Source organism: Dromaius novaehollandiae, chromosome W (genome assembly GCF_036370855.1).
Source record: "Dromaius novaehollandiae isolate bDroNov1 chromosome W, bDroNov1.hap1, whole genome shotgun sequence".
NCBI classification, from domain to species: Eukaryota; Metazoa; Chordata; class Aves; order Casuariiformes; family Dromaiidae; genus Dromaius; species Dromaius novaehollandiae.
This window is the reverse complement of record NC_088130.1, coordinates 69,231,874-69,252,709: the sequence shown is the minus strand read 5'-3', so window position 1 is coordinate 69,252,709 and position 20,836 is coordinate 69,231,874. Positions and strand designations below refer to the sequence as shown.

The following is a 20,836-nucleotide window of genomic DNA, read 5'->3' as shown; positions in this document are numbered from 1 at the left end:
AAACCCTGCCACACCACACTACGCGGTTCCATTATTACTGTCTCCTTTTAATGAAGACATAGCACACCACTTTGCAGGTCTAATTTACACTATATATCAAAACCATGTGAAATTTTCTAATGCCATACAGGGGGAAGGAAATTGCTATTTCTACGGCTTTCAATGCACGGTATTATTTCAGTTTATGAAACCAGCATCTCTAGTGGCAAAAGATTGCTAGGATGTGTTTAATCTGGCAGCAAATTTCTGATTCTCAGAAGCCCAAATAATACTATGACTATTTTATCCCCACCAATAACAACTCAAATCCTCAGTTAAAGTCAAATCTTTCTAGCTTGTGTGCTCAAATGTTAGATCACCCTTTAAAGGATAAAAGTAATTACCACAGTGGTGCTCACTCGGATTTTTTCCTTCCGCTCTTCCAGCACTCTGTTATTTTTGTTTTTCTACCTACGGTCTACTGCGAACTTGCATCTGCTGTCTCTCATGGCAGATGCACGTGTGCCGTGCATGTACATTATATATATGTATGTGCATATAAGTACACACATAAGCTAGGAAAGTGTAGATAGCCTAGGTGTATTTGAGATACGAAAAGAACATACACACACATACAGAGCAATGCACACACAAGGAAACATGCCTACTTTTATATATATCTATATATATATATATATGTATATTCAACTCACCATATTTGGCATTTAAACCTCCCTGTTTGTAGGACTGTGTTTTATCCTCTGCCTACCCATGCCCGATGCCCACAGAATTTAACGGATGGCAAAACTTTGCCCGCTGACTCCCAGGGGATGGCCAGGTCCTGGCATTAAAGCCCGGTTTTGTCTAATCCTGGGCTTGGGGCAAGGCTTGCTGAATCTCGGCCGCTTCAGCGCTAATTCTTGGATAATACCATTGAAGCTGATTTGCTCTCCCAGATTCACTCTGAGCAGAGGAATAGGGGTTTGGGTGCATCACTTGGGCTGAGCAGAAAACAAGCATTTTTTGAATCACTACACGCTGTTTTAACAGCGATGCAGAACTTCAGCGTATGGCAACATTTACGTACTTATATATATAGTATGCTAAGGAAGGTTTGTTTGTTTGTTTTACATATTCTTAAATCTGCTTAAGTGTAAAATCGCCCAAATGCCCACTCATATCATCAGGTCATGGAAACGAATGCTCTCCATGTGTTTGTGCTTTGGTCATTATACACGGTCTTTATTCCAACCCACGCTCGCTGCTCACCGCAAAAAGGCTGGTGGGAAATCGCCCTGTTTTAGACAGTGCTGGGAGAGACACGTCCTGGTCCAGTTCTGCTGCAAGGATATTTGTGTTCATTTTATATTTAGTTTCTTACTAAAAGAATAAAATAAATATATAATCTATTATTGAAGGACTCTTCCGAGATTTTCATTAAAAAGAAAAAAGGACTGACTGATTCACTACCTAAAACGAGGGGGCTGCGATTCTCTCAAAGCAAACAGGTCAGTCTCAGCAGAGCTGCAAGAACGGCTCGAAAACCCCGACAGAGGAAATTGCCTTTTGCTCTTTCCTAACGTACAGAAGAGTTTCCAGGCTCGCAGCTCCTTCTCTTTGCCGTGATCCGGGAGACAACAAAGTTTCGAGAGGATCTTCCCTAACCCCTCTGATACTACGCATTTCCTCGCCTCTGCTTCCACTTACAGATTCTCGCTGGAGGCGTCTGCTGCTCCAAGGCAGGCTTTGACACGGGCGCCGTGCCGTCCGCACAGCCCCTAATTACGGCAGCTCCGTCTCCTCGTCCGCCTCTGCTCCGCGCGCTAGGTAAATGCCACAAAGGTCACTTTGTTAATTCAGTACCGAGTCCCCATTAGAAACCATTTGCACAAGGCTGCAAAAGTCAGGGTGGTTTTTACTATTCCTGTTAAGGTTTGCTTAATGCTGTACAGTCGCAGAAATAAATTTCAATTACAAAGGAGCGCAGCTGGTAGCTGGCGAAGGTTAGCTCTTCCCAAGACAGACATCAAGGCAGGTGAGGTGATTCATCACCCGGAGGTGACGATTTTTCTCTATTGATTATTAAGGGAGCGTGTGGTGACTGAGGCTTAGACAACCAGCGTCTAGGAACGCGAAGTTAAAAAGACACCCGTTTCCGCAGGGTTTTGCCCCACTGTCTAGGTCCCAGCAGGCAGGGCCCCGTTTTGGCCAGGAACCAGAGGGTTGATCCTCCCAGGGACATCGGTCCAGGGGGACAACCAGGGTCATCGTGGCCACCCCACAGGTGGGTAGAGATGCACGACGGACACCCAGTCCAGGAAGGTCTGGAGAACGTCCCCGCGTGCCGTGAACCACGCAGCACTTCCCAGCACCCTTCCCGACGCCTCCGTAAACCACAACGCGTGACCAGGAGCCATAACCACAGCACAGCACCAGCAAAAACGTGGGGATACTGATGTCCCTCAAAGTCACAGGCAACGCCAGAGAGCCCAGCACACCAAATCTACAGGAGAGGGGGTGAAAATGGTCCCTGGCAATCTGGTCACTGGGGGAAAGCTCCTCTCTGATCCCAAATCCGCAGGCATTAAGCGCAGTGCTCTCGCGGGCTGTACTGTCCGGCTCCCTACCCCTCTGCTTAAACCGCCCGTCACCCTAAGCAAAACTACCCCGGCGCAAAGAGAAGCACAAGGCAGGATACTGCAGTAAGGCAGAAACGCAGAACGGGACGGGGCCGTTAGCTGCAGCCCTTCCACTCCCGAAAGGCGACAACGAAGCCCTGGCGCGGCAGCACTGCGGTTATTCCTGCAGCAGTCTCCGAGGCAGTGCTATATCCATGCCCCCGCTTCTGTCATCCGCCTCCTCTCTTGCCATTTTTATTGTGTGTGAGGTCAGCGTGCGTCTGCTCAGAAGGGGCATTAATGAGCAGAAAAAGGGCATTACAAGTGGCATAGATAAGTCACCTGTTGCAGCTGGAAGGCACGCAGAAGGGCATTTTTCTTCTGCTCTTAGCTTATTCTCTGAGAATGCCGAGAAAATCATCTCGTGCAGGAACGGAGGAGTGAGGAAGGCTTTAGCACTTACCAGTTCAAGACTAATGACCACAAAGAAGGAAATTTTTTTTTCAGACAGTTTTGGGAGACATCAGCCCAAGATTTTTGGAAAATGCTCACCAATTATAATTGCAAAAGACCAGCTTCTTCCCAAGAGCCAGACAGGCCATTTCTAGGGATGGATTCTGGAAACAGTTAGCTGCTCACATTTTTATATTATCGAGTAATGTATATGTCATCAACAAACGCTCTACGAAAAATGAGAAACATTCAGGTAAGTTGCTGACAGATAGCATACTAAAGGCCAAATTCTCATTCATACATTCACAGAATTGCCTTTTAAAATCTAATTTACTGTCAAGCTAACTCTGTCCTCGTCTGGAGCTTACTAGTGGTAGGATCATCAGCATTTTATAAGAGAAGCACATTACACTGCTGGGGGGTCTTTTCTCCTACAGGAGCCTCCAAGCATTTTGCCATCCTTCATGGACACTTGCAATTGCTCCGTGTTAATCATGGTGAGCGCTTCCTCCTCCTCATTAAGCTTCTCCGAGAAGCTGCAGCAGGACGCTCAAAAGGCCATGATAGTATCACAAAGCAGTTTAGGAAAATGAGATTTTACAAGTGGGATGATTGAAAACCTGATAGAAAATTAGAGCAAAAGAAGCATAGCGAAAAGGGACTGGCCTCAGCATCAGGTTTAACAGCGTGACCTGGGGAAAGGACCACGGGACCTCTAGTTGCACGGTCATCCAGGCAGGAGCATTTGGGATAAAAGCTTCTGAACCAGCATTCATGCAGCTGACAGTGAATAAAGGGAAAGTTAACCTCCGCTCCAGCAGCGACTGGCTGCATTTTTTGATGTTTTTTAGTCATGCAATGACCCAGACTGACCTTGCAAAAAGGTTTACTTATTCCTGACACAACCCATTTACCTACCATATGGGAACAGACCATGTAGTGGCAGAGCACAGACCCAGCAAAAGGTGATGCACGGAAATTCCTGATGATGTAGAAGATGTCAAGAACAATCAGGACAAATGAATTAGTTATTGCTATCAGTTATTTGGCATATTAATGCACAGAGACAGATCTCATTTACTGAGACTCAGTCTGGCAATATAAATTATGGGACACGCAAATCCTATCACACTCCGCATTTAAGGATTGCATTCAGGTAGCTTTGCTCATCCACAATCTGAGGAATGTGTTAATAAATACAGAACTGAATCACACCATGGATTTGTAAGGAGAATTTTCCATTAAAACCTGTCAAGAGTATTACTTAAAAAAAATTAATAGTATAATATGGTCCAGGGTTCTGCTATAACAGAGTACTGATGCTATAGCTCTCTAAGTCTCACAGTGATGGATAACCTTGTTTATTCGATATTGTCACTGTAGCATCTTTCTGCTGCACCTTGGCTGCAGCTGCAGGCCTCACTGCCACCAATACTAGAGGGTCTCCCTCTGTGATGGACAGGGAACAAAATAACTGGGAAAGAGCCTTTATCTTTTTTTTTTTTTTTTCACCTCCATGAGGGGCAATGTTTGATTTCACGGACAGTATCTGCAACTCAGCAAAAATCCTGGAAATCTACTGCCGTGATATTTCCACTTTGGACTCCACGCTAGTTTTTCTCTGCTATGAACTTGTTATCCTGAGTCTCGTGGTTTCAGTGGAATTTGGACAAGAGCTGGTTGTGTACTTTTAACGGCTGCATCTCTCATTTTAAGGGTGTCCTGTGAACTCTGACATGACAAGGAGGAAGGACGGGACTAAAGCATCAATAAGCAGGACTCAGCACACAGGGATGCTCCTTGTGCTTCGGCACTGATGGCCTCCCTCTATAGCAAGAATTTGTGATAAAGAGAGATTAAGCTTACGTAAGGAGCATGAGAAAAAAAAAGCCAGAGTATTATTTTATTGCATGTTTGAGATTAAAACATTTCATACTTGATTCACAAAAAAACAATTTGAAATGAAGCGACCATGCCAAGGGATTTGGGTGGCTTGAAGCCAGCACACCCATTTAAGGAGGAGCCCTCCCCTCCGTCAGGACCGGGAAACTTGCTCATTTTCAGTATTACAAGAGTCGTGGTGTTGCCCCAGTTGTGAACGGTCAGCTGAGCACAAAGCGCTGCTCACAGCTCAGGTGCCCGCTGTCCTTGCGGGGGGATCATCTCCCACTGCTTGTAATTGAGCTCCGTTAATGATGTAATTCAATTAGACACAAATCAAGATAGAACTAATACTTTTAATAACACAGCACCAGCTTCTGACAAATTCCCTACACAGATGGAAAAGCTTGACAGAGTTACTGGTAACTGAATATCCCCCTCTGGAGAGATGTTAACAACCCTTTTAATATCAATACACCTGCTATAGCAGAGCTGTTTGGTTACAGAGAATCAGTCTCCATGTGAGCGTATAAAGAACGCAAATAATCGACGTCAAGTTGTTTTAACAGGATTTTGCTGATGTGAAGGTGTCTCTAATGAAGTCAGGGAAGATTTATCCAGGTTGAGAATCTCGCCTAATGTATTAGAAGAATGTTCTTCTCTCTTTTTATAATTGTATAAAGCATTAAAATTTGATGGATTAAAAAAAATCTAATTTATTCTCCATTACCGTGGACTTAGAGAATCGTGTGGGCAGCATGGAAATACAGCTGTTTACCCAGTGCTCTCCTGGACCTCGCCGCCAGATGACCTTTATTTCAGACTAATAAAAACAAAGCACAAATAGCATTGGCATGAGAGGGCGATCATAGCAAACTGCCATGTGTAGCGGTCTCCATCAGAACTGAGCACACTTCTTAGAGCACACGCCTGCTATTCCCAAGCACATAGTTATTTCAATTCCCATGAACTGAGCAGACCTTTACTTTCCACGTCAAGACCTATTAGCATCTGAGGCTTTAAAACATAAAAACCCATGTTTTTTGTAAAAATAACTGCGCGTACCAACAACCTCGGTCCTACAGCACTTTAAAATTTTGTGCATGACTACTTTTTCCTAGGTGTCCTTATATTGGTGGCTTGCCAAACATCCTGTCACACGCTTGGACTATGGCAGATATCAGCCACTTTACGCATGTCTCTGTCACAGACACAGAAAACTCCTACATCCATAAATCATGGTGGACACAGCAAAAAAACATCCTGACGCTATTCAGCAGTACGAAACGGTTTCCGTTTCGCATCCTCCTAATCATGAACTGTAAAATGAGAGCTGCCAGCTTCAGTTAATTTTATAACTTGCTTCATGCTGCTTCTCTTATGGGAAGACACGATATTCTTCATGCCTGGGGAAAATAAAAAGGTCTAGAGGCCCCTGTAAATAAATACATAAAAATCCCCCTGTTCCTTTTAGAAGCAAAGTCTAAATCCAAGACTGTTAACTACTTTCATATGTATGACAAACTGCGCTTCAATAATTCATCTAAACCTTTTCAATCTTCTGAAGTGAAAACTGTGTAGGAAGCCAAAGCAGAATGGGTGAGCGTGAGCCTTTTTGACAAATTTACAAATAATATGTAGGAAATTAGGATAACCAGCCTCACCAACAGCAAGTTCAGCAGCATCCAGGATACAACAAAGGAGGGCGGAACGCTGAAAAATGATCCTCGCTTTGGGTAAGGGAAACACTGAAAAGAAGCATGAAATTTGGAAAACGGGTATGAAATTTACTGGATTTTATAAACATGGGGTAAAAAAACCCACATCACCGCAACCACGCTGCCGTGAAATGTCACCTCCAGCCACCCGCGGAAACAACATCCCCCTTCTGCGAGAGGTCCCTTCCCGGGCGCTCGCTCGGGCCACTCTGCGCGAGGCCCAGCACAAACTCCACACCAAAATTGAACAACCTGAAGTCCTGCAGAGAAGGACTTCCCGGTCCTTCACCGGGCTCTTACGCCATCACCTGCCACCAAGGCGGTGACAACCTGAGCGAGAAGGCAGAGGGCCTCCCCAGCAAGCAGAAACGTTCAGAAGCAGGCTCACGGGTCTGGGTCGCACCATGACCACGGCCGGTTACGTGTCTTCAGCACTGGGGAAGAGCGGAGGGAAACTTTTAAGGGCTTTTTTTCTCCTCAGGTTCCCTCTGAGCATCAGAAGGTAGAGAGGAAAACACGGAATATGGGCTAAGGCCCCATAGAGCCCTTTTAATTTTTTCTCTTTTTCCGTTCTTGCTTCTAAGAGCAGAAGAAGAATGAATATTGCCGATAGAGACCCCCAAAAGTGCTTTTAAAATGCTGTTAGTCTTTGACCAGCGAGGGGAAGAGTGTCAGAGAGAAACTCAAAGAGGAAGGAGGCCAGCATGTGAACGGTGCATCCCGTGAGCCCTTTTCGGTAGCTATGGGCTGAGGAGGAAATGCCCAACTCAGCTTGGCACCTACCAGCCTCCCCACATCAACCCACTCCTTGCTTTCCAGGAAGCACCACTCAGCTTTTAATTGCAACGCTTTTGGGAGGCCTGCCTTTAGAAAGAAACACTTCATGTGATTATATCAACTGACCCTGTCCAGAGCTGACATGTTGCCTCCAATTACTGCTCTCAGAGCTCTATAGCCAGGTGGAAATCCCCACCAGTTTAGCTGCAGGTCACACAGCTGTCTAGTCACAAGCCTTCAGACACCTCCAGAACAGGGATTTCTAAGATACGCTAAACTAGATTTGGCTTCTTTTATGTTCCTCCTCAAAGTAAATTCCAAGAAAAAGGGACAAGGAACCTGGACTCAGCATCTGAGGGAATATTTCTGAGGTCAGCTTCCAGATATCCTGAGAGCAACTGCCTCACCATACTACACAATCCAACGATTCCTCTTTTAATGGAAGCATCATCTGCATAGCCAAGTTCCCACCCTGGCTGCAGCATCTCAAGCACAAGCACAAGCATATGATACACGGGACTCAAGTGAAAACTTCTCCTTCGTTGCTTTCCCTTGAGGCTCACATCTGTGAGAGGATGGAGAAGAGACCAACTTTGTGTCACTGTTTTCTATGACAACTGCTCTCTTCTCAGTATATCCAAAAGCAAGTTAGGCACTGCAAAATAATAGTTAGCTTCAGGCCAATTTCCAGTGATACAACCTCTCCGCCTTCTTAGACTTGCCGTGTAGAAACTACCCACACCCAAGAGTCACCCCGCTGGACTTCCACCAAAACAGAGATGGCACCAGCAGTGCTGCACTGAGATTTCACAGAGCACTGGGGAAACAGCCGTGGTGATGGTCAAGGAACCACTGCAGGAAGGTATGTGGTAGGAGTAAACAACAACTTGGGAAATAGGAGGCAAGAATGGAGCTACTATAGTTCAGCGAAAAAAAAGAAAGAAAAGCAATAAGCAGAGAGAAATTGGAAATGGAGAAATGCAGCTCCTCAGCTGCGGAGGAGCACAGGCAGCCCCTGCCTGCGAAACATCTGAAGCCTCAGTGGACACCTGGCCATGAAACTGCTGTTATAAAAAAATCATAAAAGTATGAACTAGGAGACTGTCATTCATTGTAGAGCTCTGCTAGTGATGTAGGAGCTGACCTTAGCTCAGCTCATCTCCAGGACCTCTCAAGAGCAGCAAAACCCAGCAATTCGCAGAGATCCCCGTTCGCTCCTCGGTGCCCAGCCTCCCCTCCCACGGTACCGTCCATCTTCTGCAAGCGCCGTGGCTGAGATCTCGCTAAATTCAGTGTTTCACAACGCAGTGCCACGTCCAGTGCCAAACTACCCTCCCCTACTAAAACAGAGAAACACACAATTGCATAAACCCTTGGATGGGTGGGATGGGGGGGTATTTCACTGTCCAGGAAGATGTGTGCACAGAGCAGGAAATCCTTTGCGCAGCAGCTTCACTGAACACTTCACCTACTTCTGTCATGCCTTGTTCTTGTTGCAAGAACTGAAATCTATTTCACTAAGTCCAATTTCCTGGAAATTCGGGGCTCCGTTTCCCAAGACAGAAGGAAACTGATATCAAAGCTCTGGAAAAGGCAAAGCGCTGCAGAAAAAGGAGCGGTTCCACCCTCACCTTCAGGTCCTGGCTCCACAAAGAACAACCTCAGCTGGCTTTGGAGACCAGGCCCTGGGAGAGCCATGTGTACATATTTTATACTATATGCCCCTGCTATTATTTCTTAAAATCTTTTTAAAGATGTATTGCAAAGGATTTTGTACCAGCTGATTCCAGGAATGGTCCCACCCATGCCTATTGAATGTGTGATGGCTGTTGTCTGTTCACGTTCAGCTTCCAAGCTGGGGAGAAAGCACCTCGTGAACCGCCAGCATAGGAAAGTAGGGCCATGTGCTAGGTACAACTGATCAAACGAGTACAACTCTTCATAAAGCACCAAAAAAGTAAACAAAATCATCAAAACATCTTTAGTCTCTGTGTTCTAAACTCTACTTTAAAGGACAAGGAGATACTCAGTTTTCAGATGGTAATGTAATTTCCAAGGAGATATTATTCCTTCAGCTTCTCTGTTTGACAACCAATATTTTGCTGAAACTTTGGGCAGCAATTTAGAATAGTTTTCAATGTATTTTGAATACTTCAGAGCATTTATAAAATTACAGCACATATTGCCATTACCATCGACATATGACTGCCATCAACAGAGACAGAACTGGAGACATTTAACTGTGCGTTTATCATGCCTCTCTGAGATTTAGCTTCCTTTATAGCAGAGACATCTACAAACTATCGAGCGAGACGTTCTGCGATTAGCCCAATTTAGCCGTAGCCCTTCACATAAAAGCTGAAATTGAGAAACATTGTCAGAAAGAAACCATTCTGATGGGTTTACAATTACCTGATGTGTTATCTTTCAGGAAGAGCATACTCTATTTTATCAGTGAATTTTCTGTCAGCAATCAGAAGCTACACTTCACTTTCAGCCATTGCTTCCCTAAGATAAACCTAATTTGATACTTTTTCTAACAGGAAGCTGTAGAGCAGACCCAAAAGGAGCAAATCTCGAGTGCCCGAGGCTCTCCACCCGTATTAAAAGAGGACTCACAAGCATCGAGCATCCTGAACGTCGCAGAGAGAAGATTACAGTTGCTTTTCATCAGCAGAAAAGGTAAAATAGACCATGAAGTTTACACAAAGGAACGGGGAAGAGGAGCTACGTAATGGACACAGTAAGTAGATTCTTCCATAAGGACCAGAAGCAATAACAATTTAAGGCATTCCCACTTAAAACATTTCAGAAGAAACTCCTTAAAGCGTGCATGAGAAATACTGAAGAAAGATATTCCTGATACAAGATGGCATAAACACCAGTACCGTAGCCTGCTCCCCACGCTCAGGAGCAAATCGCAACTGAGGTTGCTCAGAAACCCCTGCAATAGGCAGCAGCACCCGAGGAGACGTGTGGGTGCTCCCGGCGAGACGCCTCTTCGGTGGGAGCGGAGACCTCGCAGCCCAGCTCCTGCTCTTCGAACAGGCAGGAGCAACCGCGTTGGACACAGCAAGGCAAGACTGGTGTAACCACGCTATACGTGGAATCAGAACAAAGCCCAGCGTGTTTACTTTGGATTGCAATGGAAATACAAAATTTAGGTCGATGTTTCCCCCAAGGGATAATTTTAATGGAGCAAGTGAATTTTTTGCCTTTAGTTAATTAATCATGAAACCCTCGGTGGAATTTGTCAGTATACTTTTCATCCAGGCAAGGCCAACATTTTAAGAAATTCACATCTATTTGTATTACGACAGTGACTGGCTGCACTGACTCCCTCGATCACAAATCTGCATTTCAGCAGAAGGGGAAAACAGAGATGTGAAAAGGCGATCCCCCCTTTGAGTATCAGCTTCTTCCACAACCATTTTGTTCTATATGTGAAGTGACTAATGTATGGAAATGGCATCAACTGGTGGATTTACCATAGCAAACATGACCTCAGGAGCTACCTGTCGGCTCACTTGCAGCCTCCGGGTCTGCTCGTCCCTACAGCAGCACTGCAACACGCTCAACACTTGAGACCGGCATGGCGGGAGCCAGCGATCCTTAGTTTGGCAAGACACTAAAACAGCAGGAAAGGGCAACTTCCTTCAGTCAGTGAAGTCTCTACAACAGTCTCCTCCATGAAGAACGTAGGTGCAAATCCATTGCAGCGTTTTACTCTTGGAGCTGCACACACCAACGCAAGCAGGCATCTAGGAAACGGACCCAATTTTAGCATTATTTTATCTCATAAAAATTACACTTAAGAAATCAGTGCTGGCCCTCTAAAGGACATCTGGTAGAAAATGTGTGTGCTGAGCAACTGAGGAATGGCTCTGAAAGAGTTATTTTAGCTGCCATGTCACGGAAAGAACGGAGACCGCTCTGCTGTCGGAAGAGGCCGGGCGAGGCGTCGCACCCAACACGTGCCGGGGCCGCGCTCGGGCAGAGCCCCAGTCCCTGCAGCCCGGCCTTACACTGCAGGTTAGCGGGAAACACCAAACCTCGCATGGCACAAGGCTTTTGGCAGTCAAATAGTAAGGCAGGACCGCAAGGCAAAGCTAGGCTTTTTGGTCCCTTCCTAGCAGAGTGGAAGACTGGGTGGATTGGGAGAAGGTGGCAATTGCTTCTTCATCCCCGTATGAGCTCTTCCAGGGAAGTTCAAATCATCATGTCAGCGTGCCGGTTCTCAAATTAAATGGGGGCAGATCATATGAAGAACTCAAACTCATTTGGATTTCCAGTCAGCATCTGCAATGAGCAGGTCCCAGAGACTTTCTTCTCCAAGTTTGAGAAGCCCAGACGTGCTTATTAATCCTTTGCTCCTGGGAGCCCTCACTGCGGACCACGATCCTGCTGCGAATCTGCACAGCAAAGAAATAGAAACTTCCTGCCCCAAAGATCGTAAAGTGCTAGCGTAAGCCAGGGAATCAAAGCTGGGTCCAGACAAACAGAGAAATACAAGACTATCCGGACGGGGCTGTCATGTCTCGGGCCCTGGAACAGACAGTTCACGCTAGGTTTTGTATTGGGAGGGAAAAGCAAGTGATATTCAAGGGTGAGTGAGCTACATGTGAAACCTGGACCTTAGTAAAACTGGCATAATCCCACTGAACACAAGTATTCCTGACTGTATTTGAAGCCAGCGCTGATCCTGAATCATATGAACTTGGAAGAGGGGGAGTGAGGACAAAAAGGTGTAGAGCAAGAAGAACGCTATACAAAAATAATCAGGACACTAGAGAGAGAAAAAAAACCCTCTCAGATGTAAACTGCTCATCCCCAGCTAAGCTCATTTCCATTCTTAAAATCGCGCTGCTGAACGCAGGGCGGCCGGCGGGCTCGCGCAGCGCCGGGGTGGCTCACATGCCTCCTGCCACGGAGGGCAGGCAGCCTGCCTGCGAAATGGATGCTGTGACAGGTCGCTGCTGATTTATACTGCACCACTCGCAGGAGGAGTGATTGCCACAGCACCCGGACCTCGCCGGGCTCTGACACGGTGCCCTGACACGGAATTGCTCACCAGAAACCCCGAGCAGAGAAGCCACTCCAGAAACACCTCTGCGGTGGGGTTGAATTTCCCCCTACAGACAGAAAAGGGGAAAGTTTTGTGTGGCTCCTTCGAAACGCACGCAGAGCACAGCGTTGTAACAACTCGGTACTACGTGATTCACGTGCGCTTTTAGCGGTAACACGCTTTCCCGTCGTCTCTTCCCAAAAGAGCAAACATCGCCCATCATCGGCTGTTCCCCCACGTTTATATCTTCAGCCAGGGAAAGTCCCAGCTTGCGTTTTGCTTCTTCTCTCTTCCCACAGACGTGTGGCACCGCACGGACACGGGCAAAGCGGAGGCGAAGGGCTCGCTCCGGGCTGGCTCCTCCGCCCACGCCGGCCTTTGTTCCCAAAGTTTTGGGGAAGGCCGCGCGCCTCGGCACGGCACGGCGTGGGGCTCCGGCCGCGGCCCCGTTGGGCGGTGGCGGTGGGAGCCCTTTGTTAGCGGCGCTGGCAGCCGCCGGGGCCATCCCCGGGGATGCTCCCACCCCAGCGGCCCCGAAAACCACCGCTCCGAGGCGGACGAGGGGAGGCCCCGGCCCCCGAGCAGCCCGCCCGCGAGGGGCAGGCTCTGCCTGATTTGATTTCGTGGGTTGCCTCGGGATGCGAGATGCACGGACGCGCGCTGGCCCCCGGGGCTGGGTTACAGGGAAAACTTCGCGCGTTTGCGGCTCGCGAAGGCGGGGGTTTGGCGCAACGCAAAAACGGCAGCCGCCGGCAAGCAGCGCGATAAACCCACGGAGCGCGGACGGAGGGCGAAGGGCACGACGGACCCGGACAGCCAGACAACAGCCGGATTCAGCCCCGCACCACGAAACAATGCCGTTCCCCACCGTGCCGTGAAAGCAAGCGTGCTTGGCCCCTGCCACAGCACACGGCTCCCGTCACCCCCTCCCCATACACTCGCACACCCGCACGGAGACGCTGCTCCATCTCGGCATCTGCCAGCAAAGCAGCCTGCAAGTCAGTCATCTTCCACCAAGGAGAATCACGGACATGTCTCCCATCTCCTCGCCTCTCCGCTGGAAACGACACCCGCTCGCTGCCCTGCCCCGGCTGCCCCGGTGCCACCCTCCAGGCACGGAGCCGCAGAGGACGGTGCCGGGGACACGCAGGCACAGGCACCCGCACCCGCACCGAATAAACCTCCTCCTTCTGCAGAGAAGCGTCTTCCAGCTCACTCGCCAACTCCCCCAAATAAAACAATCACAAGATATATCCATTTGTTTAAGAGCAGCACCACCTCCGCCAGCAATCTGAGGCACTGCCATTTGCATACAGCTGATAACCTGAGTGCTGCTACAAGACGGCAAAGATCTTTTTGCAAAGGCTTCGCATGCAGCACTTTCCCCATTACAAAAATCGGCTTTAGCGGTCGAGTGCGTGTGGCGGTGGGGAGTTGCTTTCTATTGTTCATCAGTGGCTGCTGTGAAGGCAGCGTGCTCAAATGTGTGTTTATGTCTTTTTTTTGCATTTTTCAGGCTCTCTCTCCCCAAGGTTTCTCCTAGTGAAGTGTTCCTCCTTTATTTTTGGAGAAAATACAATGACCACCGGAGAATAATATTTCCTTGCACGCATCTCCCTCCACCCTGCACGCACACCCCTAGTCTCCTGCAAATCAAAGCTGCACTTTCTTAGTTCCTAATACTTCTTGGCTAACACTCCCATTTCCCTTTTTTCTTTCGCAATAAAAGATCTCTCTTCAATTCCGAGCTCTTCTCCACCCTCCGCACACGCAGCCCCAGAGCGTCTCGCTGTCAGCTCCCTCTTTTCCCTTCCCTACCCCAGTTCCAGACACAACTGGCTTTGCCATTTTTAATTAGGAAATGTGCCTGCCAAGTGCAGGGAGAGGTGCAATCCCCAAGAATTGCAATCCAAGAGAGTTGGACGATGCCTTGCGGACAGCCGCATTTTCTGGCTTGCTAACTCATCTTCGGCTTTTATCCCTTTACCCGCCGAACGACGCCTCCCCCCCACTCCTCGATTTCAGCACACAGACCCGAAAAGCTACAGGCGAATAGATCCAATTGCGGCGCGATCAGGTGCAAAAGAGGAGCCGAACTAAGCCCCCCCGCCGCCGCTACACACGCACACAGGTATTACACCACCTCCCTCCACAGCTCGCCTTTATTTTTCACCGATTTCTCGCTTTTCGGCGCTCGCCCTCTTTCCCCAGGCTGCGCAGGCTGCTGTAGCCCCGGCTGCCTCCCCAGCCCCGCGAGGAGCCCCGGGCCCCGCGCAAACGCCGCTCCGCAGCGCGCAGCACTTACCGGCGGCGCGGAGCTGCGGGCCGAGCAGCGCCAGCGCCAGGAGCAGAGCCGCCGGCTTCGGCCCCCGGGCGCCTCCGAGGCTCCGCTCCATATTTCACCCGGGGCCCCGGCGGGAGCAGCAGCCCGGCGCCCGCACGGCCCCTCTGCCGCCTCGCCGCGCTGCCCACGGGGATGGGCGGAGGGGGGAAAAGTTACATGCAGTGCGGGAGCCTCCGAGCTCCCGAGCGTGTCAGGAAACTAACTCGAGCAAACGGGCGAGGATGGGGAAGGGTCCTCCCACCGCTGGAGAAGCGCACATAGGAAAATCCTGCCAGAACCGCCGTCCAGCGCGCATCAAGAGAGCCGAGGTCGCTCCATTCCCAGCGCCGCGCGAAGCGGAAAAAATAAAAACCAGGGGGAAAAAAAAAAAAGAGAAAGCGGGGGAAAAAACCCCGCAGAAAAGCCGGATACAAAAGGGAAACCTGGTGGCTTTTCCTCCTTCCCGACAGATGCGTTTGAAAGGCGCGGCGGGGGGGGGGGGGGCGCTGCGCCGCTCTCACTTGTTACCGGCGGCGGCAGCGGGCGGGCGGCCGGGGGGGGAGGGAGGGAGGGGGCGGGCGGGCGCCGGGCCGGGGGCGCCGCGGGGCCGGGGCCGGCGCTGCGCGGCGGGCGGGGGGGGCGCGGGCGGCGGCAGCGAGGCCGCCGCAGGACGGAGCCCGCCGCGCTCGGCAGCCGCCGCCGCCGCCGCCGCCGCAGCAGCAGCGCCCCACGGGGGAGCGACGGCGCCCTCTGGGGGCCGCGGCGAGGAACCGCCGCTGCCCGCGCTGCCCGCCCTCCTGCCCGCCCCCTGCCCGCGCCCCTGCGCCCCTGCCCGCTCCTGCTGCCTTTGCTGCCCGCCCTCCTGCCTGCGCTGCCCACACTCCTGCCTGCGCTACCTGCACTCCTGCCTGCGCTTGCCTGCACTGCTCGCCCACACTCCACGCCCTTCTGTTCTAAAATGTCTTACCCGTTTTCTCAGTTTGGGAAATTTCAGGTTGACTTTCTTCCACGACTTTGTTAAGCTGAGAGCTGAAAGCTTAGGCTTTGAACCGAAAGCTGAGCTTTCCACAGAAAACCGTGATGCCAGAGGCTGGGGATTTCACAGCTCCCACGCTGCTGAGTGCTGTGCCGCCCGGCCAGCAGGCCCCCCGGGCCCCAGCACACCCCGTGGCCGCAGGGCCGCTGCTCGGGGTTTTTCTGACATGCTGGTGGGACCCCCAGGGCTGCAGCGGCTCCCTTTGCGCAGGTGATGCTCTAGCTTGCAGTGCTGTTCCCCCCCACCCAGCCACGGACTGCCACAAAGGCTGTGGGAGCTGTGGCTAAGAGTCCTAATCCTCAAATAGATCAGGTTGCAATTGGCCATCGGAAGGTGTGGTAGGCAGAAAGCTGGACATGTGGAAGCACATCAGCCAGTTCAAGGGAACGCACTCAGTCCTGGGGGAGTGATCAGCTGTTTTCTTAAGTTGTTAGAGAAATCCTTGCCGTGGGGCTGACCACCAGCCCCCTCCCAAGCAATTCCCAGGCATGGTTCAGAGATGAGCCTGGGTCGGAGACCATTCCCAGTGGGCAGTCGGGTGCAGTCACCCTCTTCTAGAAGAGAAGAAACCTACCCCGGACCTGGACTGCTCTGTGCCAGCCAGTCTGAGATTCATCACACCTCTGCCCAGCTTGCTGACAGTGATAATCTCTGCGTCCGGTATTTTTGCTTCTTTCCTTTCCTTTCTTCTGTTCTCCTTCTACTTTACCGCTACACACTTTGGCAGCACCATTTTGGTTCCCACAACCTAACCACAGCTCTTCTCCTTCTCTTCCAGTGGGACATTCTCAGCTCCCTCTAAACATCTTCTCAAACCACTGTGGTTTTGTTTTCACAGCTATTCAACAGCCCTGTGCAAATTCTCAGATTAAAGAAAACCACACGTACAATTCTCCCAGGACAGAGAATTATGCTGAATGAGGAAGACGGGACTATCCCAAACATATAATTTTGTGATGAGCGCTTGAGAACAGAATTATCTGAAGAGAAAAGAATCAGAAAGCAAAAACAAGACCATATGCTCAGATCATACAAGTTAGCCCTGAGGTCACCAGAGCTGTAAAGACTTACTGCAGCTGAGGATCTGCACCAGAGCCTTGGAAGTAAGAGATACCAGGGGCTGTGGATCCTGGGTTCAAAGCAGCTGAAAGGACTACGTTAAAAGTTAGGGGGTAGCTGAGTGGCAGCCCAGATAGCACACTGAATGCACACAACGTAACCCAGAAAATCCAAAATCTAAGCTGAAATGTTAAAAGGACTGAGCACTTCCAGTTGGCATCAGGCAGTAAGTGCGGTCCCCGCTGGGTCTAAAGGGGTAAGGACATGTTTAGGAGTTCCCAGGCTGCTTCCTGACAGTCTGGTCCCGTTCACAAGCACTGTGTGCCTGCAAGTCTGGTTCTGACCTTGGGCAGGCACCATCGGATGTGTTCGCTGAGCTGTCCCAGATCACAGCCGTGTGCCGTGGTGTCGTCGCTCACTGGACACGCTTGCACGTGGAGGCACGGTGAAGGTTACTCACTGCCCAGAGGCAGCGGGCAGGGGAGTCCTCTCCTGCAGAGAAAGGGCACAGGGAGCCACTGCAGCGGTGCTGGTTGTTTCTTCAACTGAGCATGAATTTTTGATGAGGGAGAATCAACATCTCCAATGTTACATAAAGTGTCTTGGCACCTCCGGGAAAACTGGATTCAAATCCCAGGCTGAATTCTGCAGCTCCGGCCTATCTCTATGTGAACGGCATCGGATGTTTTTCTTCTGGGATTCTGACTTTCCAATTCAGATAACTTTATGCAAGAATAATTCAAAATAGCCAGCAAACCAGTATGCTCTGCCTGCAGTCGTTGCTTTGTCTTAATTAGAGCGTGTCATGCCTCAGGTCGAACTGTGGTCTGCACAGCGGCAGAGGAACCGCAGCCTAGTAGAGCTTGTTTGGCCACCGTCCACCCAGCTTTCCTGCGAGTGGAACATACAGAGCTGCCGCATGCATTTCAGTAACTTTCTGGCTGCTGGTTTCTTCCAGAAAGAAACTAGAAAGTTCATTCTCTGATTCTGGAAGCAGGAGCCTTCCTGGAAATGCCTTCGTTACCTACCTAGAGGCCTCAGTATGGGGGGTTTTCACTCTAGAAATTGCATAGGTCAGTCTTCAGGTTTCTTATCTACAGAAATAAAGGAGAAACTTCAGATTTCTGGGACATATGTTATGTTTTAATCTGTTGCTGTGCATGGCTTGAAGATGTGTGGTTTTGGAGGTCTACAACAGTTTCTTTTAAACCACTCTGAATTAGGCTGTGAAAACCTAAATAATACAGAATCTAAGGAAAACTTTAGAAAATTATTTCAAGAGCAGAAGGAGATGGAGTCCCTTCATAGATTTTCCATTAATAGCAAGATAACTAGTAGCTGGAATTACTTTGATTTAAACTAGCATAATGAAGAGCATTCAATCCTTGCTGATACTATGGAAAAACATAGTGATTTTGGAGTCATTTTGTGTGGGATTCATCTAATTGAACATCTACTGATGTTCAGATACTTATATGTCAAAACCTAATCTAGGTGCAGAGTTGAAGACATTTTAGGGGGCAATTCATCTCCCTCTAAAGGTCATATCCAGAATCAGTCAGATGATTTCCATGCTGGAACCACCTTCTCTTCATTGTTTGCAGATGGTGTTTGCTTCTGGCACTTGCTCTTTGTCTGCAGCTTGCGTCTGCTGTTTTCCCTGGTTTTGCTCGTATTTTGGTTTCTTCTTTTCCCACTTCTTCTGTGACCTACATTCTCTCTGTTCTCAGTAACACCATCACTATTTCTGTATGTACACAAAAATTACAGTCTAAGTATTCAACACAGCTTTCACAATGACTCGTTTCTTACAGGTGGTCAGACACCTCCGAGCACTGAACTCCCTCAGATGCAGAAAAGGATTTTTCAGTGAACAGCCTGTCTATTTTCTGCTTGCTCCACCTTCTGTTTTTAATAAATATTCAGCACTGTGAGATAACTGCATGAAACGTTGCATTTGGTTCAATGGCATGAAGGTTAAAAGAGAGCAGCCACCATGGAAAGGAAAGGACTGCCTGCAGTGGGCACTTGGAGTTGTAGATGGTTTTCCTTACTTCCACTCTCCCAACATGCTCCAACATGCTATTCTGTAATTCCAAAAGGCCACAAAACAATATTGTTCTCCGTGTGAGCTCCAAGTGGCTTTTCATAACCTGTTTCTAAAAACTGCCCTTCCAAAATCAGTCTTTCCTTGAGTGCGTGCTTATGTGACAGACATGTTTTTCATACTGCAAACCTAATTTTGCAAATACAAAAAAAAAGCCCAACTCTAAAAACAGGCTTGTATTTAGGGGAAATAGCAAGCACAGTACTCCATTTTAAACAGAACCAAGTCTTCTCCCAATATATGGCCAAGAGCCTTTCTATTTAAACACACAGAGTAATATATAGTGGTGATCTTTCTTACAACATGCAGAAACATGAGGCAGGAGTTCATCTCAGGTTCTGCTGGTCTTCTGGGGAGCAGAACTTTCCCTAAGGAACAGCACTATTGACTTCAAAGCTAGGGAGACATCTGAGGGCACAATTCTGCACGAACAAGGATACCACAAGCTGCCCTGAACCTGTAAGCAAGTACACAGCTTTAGGGGAATATGTGAAGCCTGAAGACCAGAATGCAGCCAGGGCTAGGCAGGCAAATTTTCTAATTTATAACAAAGAAATATGAAATTTGGACTGGTCATCCTAAGGCTAAAAGTACATGTAACTGTTGATACAACCACTACATTACAGCTCAGCTATTTCAAGGTATTACTGAGAGTTTTTGCATTGAAGTTCGCAAGTTCAGTATCTTGGTTTACTATTTTAATTTTGCATGTGTTGTAGTAGTGGAAACCTAATATGTCAGACTGAATTGCAAATGAAAGTAAACATTAGGGAAAGACAGAATATTAGAACCAGCCATTCTCTCTAAAGCTGTCCAGCAGACTTATATGGCAATTGTGTACTTTTTTCAACTTCTGAGTAAAAGTTAGTGGAGAACTAATAGAACTGATGTGCAGCAAGCAGAAAATAGGCAAGCACTGTGCTTTCTTCTGACATGTGATCTCTCTTATTTTCGCCTTGAGCTTCTTTGGGAACAGACTGCCAATTGTGCCGCACTGTGCGCTGGGGTTTATGAGCTTCACAAATGGGTGAGCAGGTTTTCACCACCAAACTCATTTCTGCTTTCAATCGCAGTGCAGATCCTGAGGGATAAAAGGCTGGTGTGTGCCTTAAAACAAAAAGAGACTCCACATCAATGGAAATGAGCATCTCTGATCTTTCAGGAAGTAAGGAGATATAGATACCCGTAAAGCCAAATCTAGGTCTTGGGTCAAACGAGTGCCCAGCCAGTCGCTGCATCCTGGCATTAAGAGACGGGATACAACTCCCTGAGTTGCTCAGCTGCCCTGGCAATTTCTCTGAAGCGTATCTGCCTTCTTGATTCTTTCAAAAAGGAGCATCCGGCATTACCTATTAGTTGTTAATCCCTTTGATTTGCAAATCACGCTCTTGGGAAAGAAGGGACAGCACATGCAGGGGAAAGAGAGAGACAACCAGGTGATTTGCAGTGAAGTGAGGGGGACGGTGGTAGGAAGGACAGGTGGGGGATACTGCTCTTGGTGCCTACCCCAGGCTCTGCGCTGCGGCTGGCAGCTGCACTGCACTGGGAATGAAATCAGCGGGAGATGGAGGAGCCCAGCAAGGACCAGCACTGCAGAAGGCAACTCCCAGGGCTGGAGGAGGTTCCCTCTTCCCTTAGGTTATGGAAAAGTCTTGCTGTTTTGCTTCGGGTCTAAGAGACAAGCTTTGGGGAGGGCCTTCAAATCAGACCCAGGTCCTAAAAACCACAGTAGATGCCACTATGAAGATTAAACAACACCCCTGTGTTTACTTTTAGGCTCTTTACTGGCAGCCTTTTTGCACATCCATTTTCCTCAATAA

General features: G+C 48.8%; 1 protein-coding gene across 4 annotated transcripts in view; it reads right to left on the bottom strand.

Moving 5' to 3' along the window:
• LOC112994481 (netrin receptor DCC) overlaps window positions 1–15,312 on the bottom strand; it is a 547,074-nt gene extending 531,762 nt beyond the window's left edge. For all 4 annotated transcript variants that reach the window (XM_026118858.2, XM_026118859.2, XM_064499826.1 and 1 more), the window contains exon 1: window positions 14,797–15,312. In XM_026118858.2, coding sequence (XP_025974643.2) covers window positions 14,797–14,887 — 91 coding nt within the window. In that variant the 5' untranslated portion in view covers window positions 14,888–15,312. The remainder of the gene's footprint in view (window positions 1–14,796) is intronic.
• Between the last annotated feature and the right edge of the window lie 5,524 nt (window positions 15,313–20,836).